General features: G+C 33.5%; 1 protein-coding gene across 1 annotated transcript; it reads left to right on the top strand.

Annotated features, from left to right (window-relative positions):
- Nucleotides 1–3: 3 nt before the first annotated feature.
- On the top strand, nt 4–687 carry LOC117798066 (transcription termination factor 1, mitochondrial-like; the record flags this gene model as incomplete). The annotated part of the gene is made up of 1 exon (XM_034650487.1): nt 4–687. A coding segment is annotated over one exon (513 nt), but the record flags the coding sequence as incomplete, so codon positions are not given.
- Nucleotides 688–693: the final 6 nt, after the last annotated feature.

Here is a 693-nt window from a genome sequence, read left to right as displayed (position 1 = left end):
GTTAGGAAGATAATTTTAAAAAACCCTTTCATCTTGATTCAGAGTACCAAACGGGTAAAAACTAACATTGAATTTTTACAGTCAACTTTCAACTTGGACAATGAGAAGCTGCTTGTTCTTCTCTGNCTGCTTGTTCTTCTCTCTGGTCCCGGAGCTAAAATTCTAGACCTTTCCAATGACTATGTCAACAGAAACTACACAAATATTAAAGAGAAGTTGTTTTCTCTTGGGTGTACTGAAGAGGAGATACACAAGTTTATCTTACGCTATCCAGATGTGATCTTCTTGGGAGAGAAAAAGTTTAATGATAAAATAGACTGCCTCATAGAAGAAACATTTAGCATATCACAAATAATTGAAAATCCTCGGATTTTGGATTCAAGCATAAATACTTTAAAAAGTCGAATCACAGAATTGGTAAATGCTGGCTATAACTTCAGTACATCAAACATCGCTCTTTTATCTTGGAGTCAGAAAAGATACAAAGCTAAATTGAAAAAGTTAAACATTGAATAGAACATTGTTCTGGGGAATTAAAAAGTGTCAGTGATGTAGTGATACTTCATTTTGACTGTGGGCCTTTCAAAAAGGAGAGCTTTGGTTTCTTAACCATATATACGTTCATAATGATCCTTTGGATATTTTATTTTAAAGTTTCATAAAAACTCATGGTCAGTATGCTCTAGTATAGTC

Source organism: Ailuropoda melanoleuca, unplaced genomic scaffold (genome assembly GCF_002007445.2).
Source record: "Ailuropoda melanoleuca isolate Jingjing unplaced genomic scaffold, ASM200744v2 unplaced-scaffold23858, whole genome shotgun sequence".
In the NCBI taxonomy this organism is placed as follows: domain Eukaryota; kingdom Metazoa; phylum Chordata; class Mammalia; order Carnivora; family Ursidae; genus Ailuropoda; species Ailuropoda melanoleuca.
The sequence above is the reverse complement of the archived record's forward strand: the minus strand, read 5'-3'. Positions and strand labels throughout refer to the sequence as shown.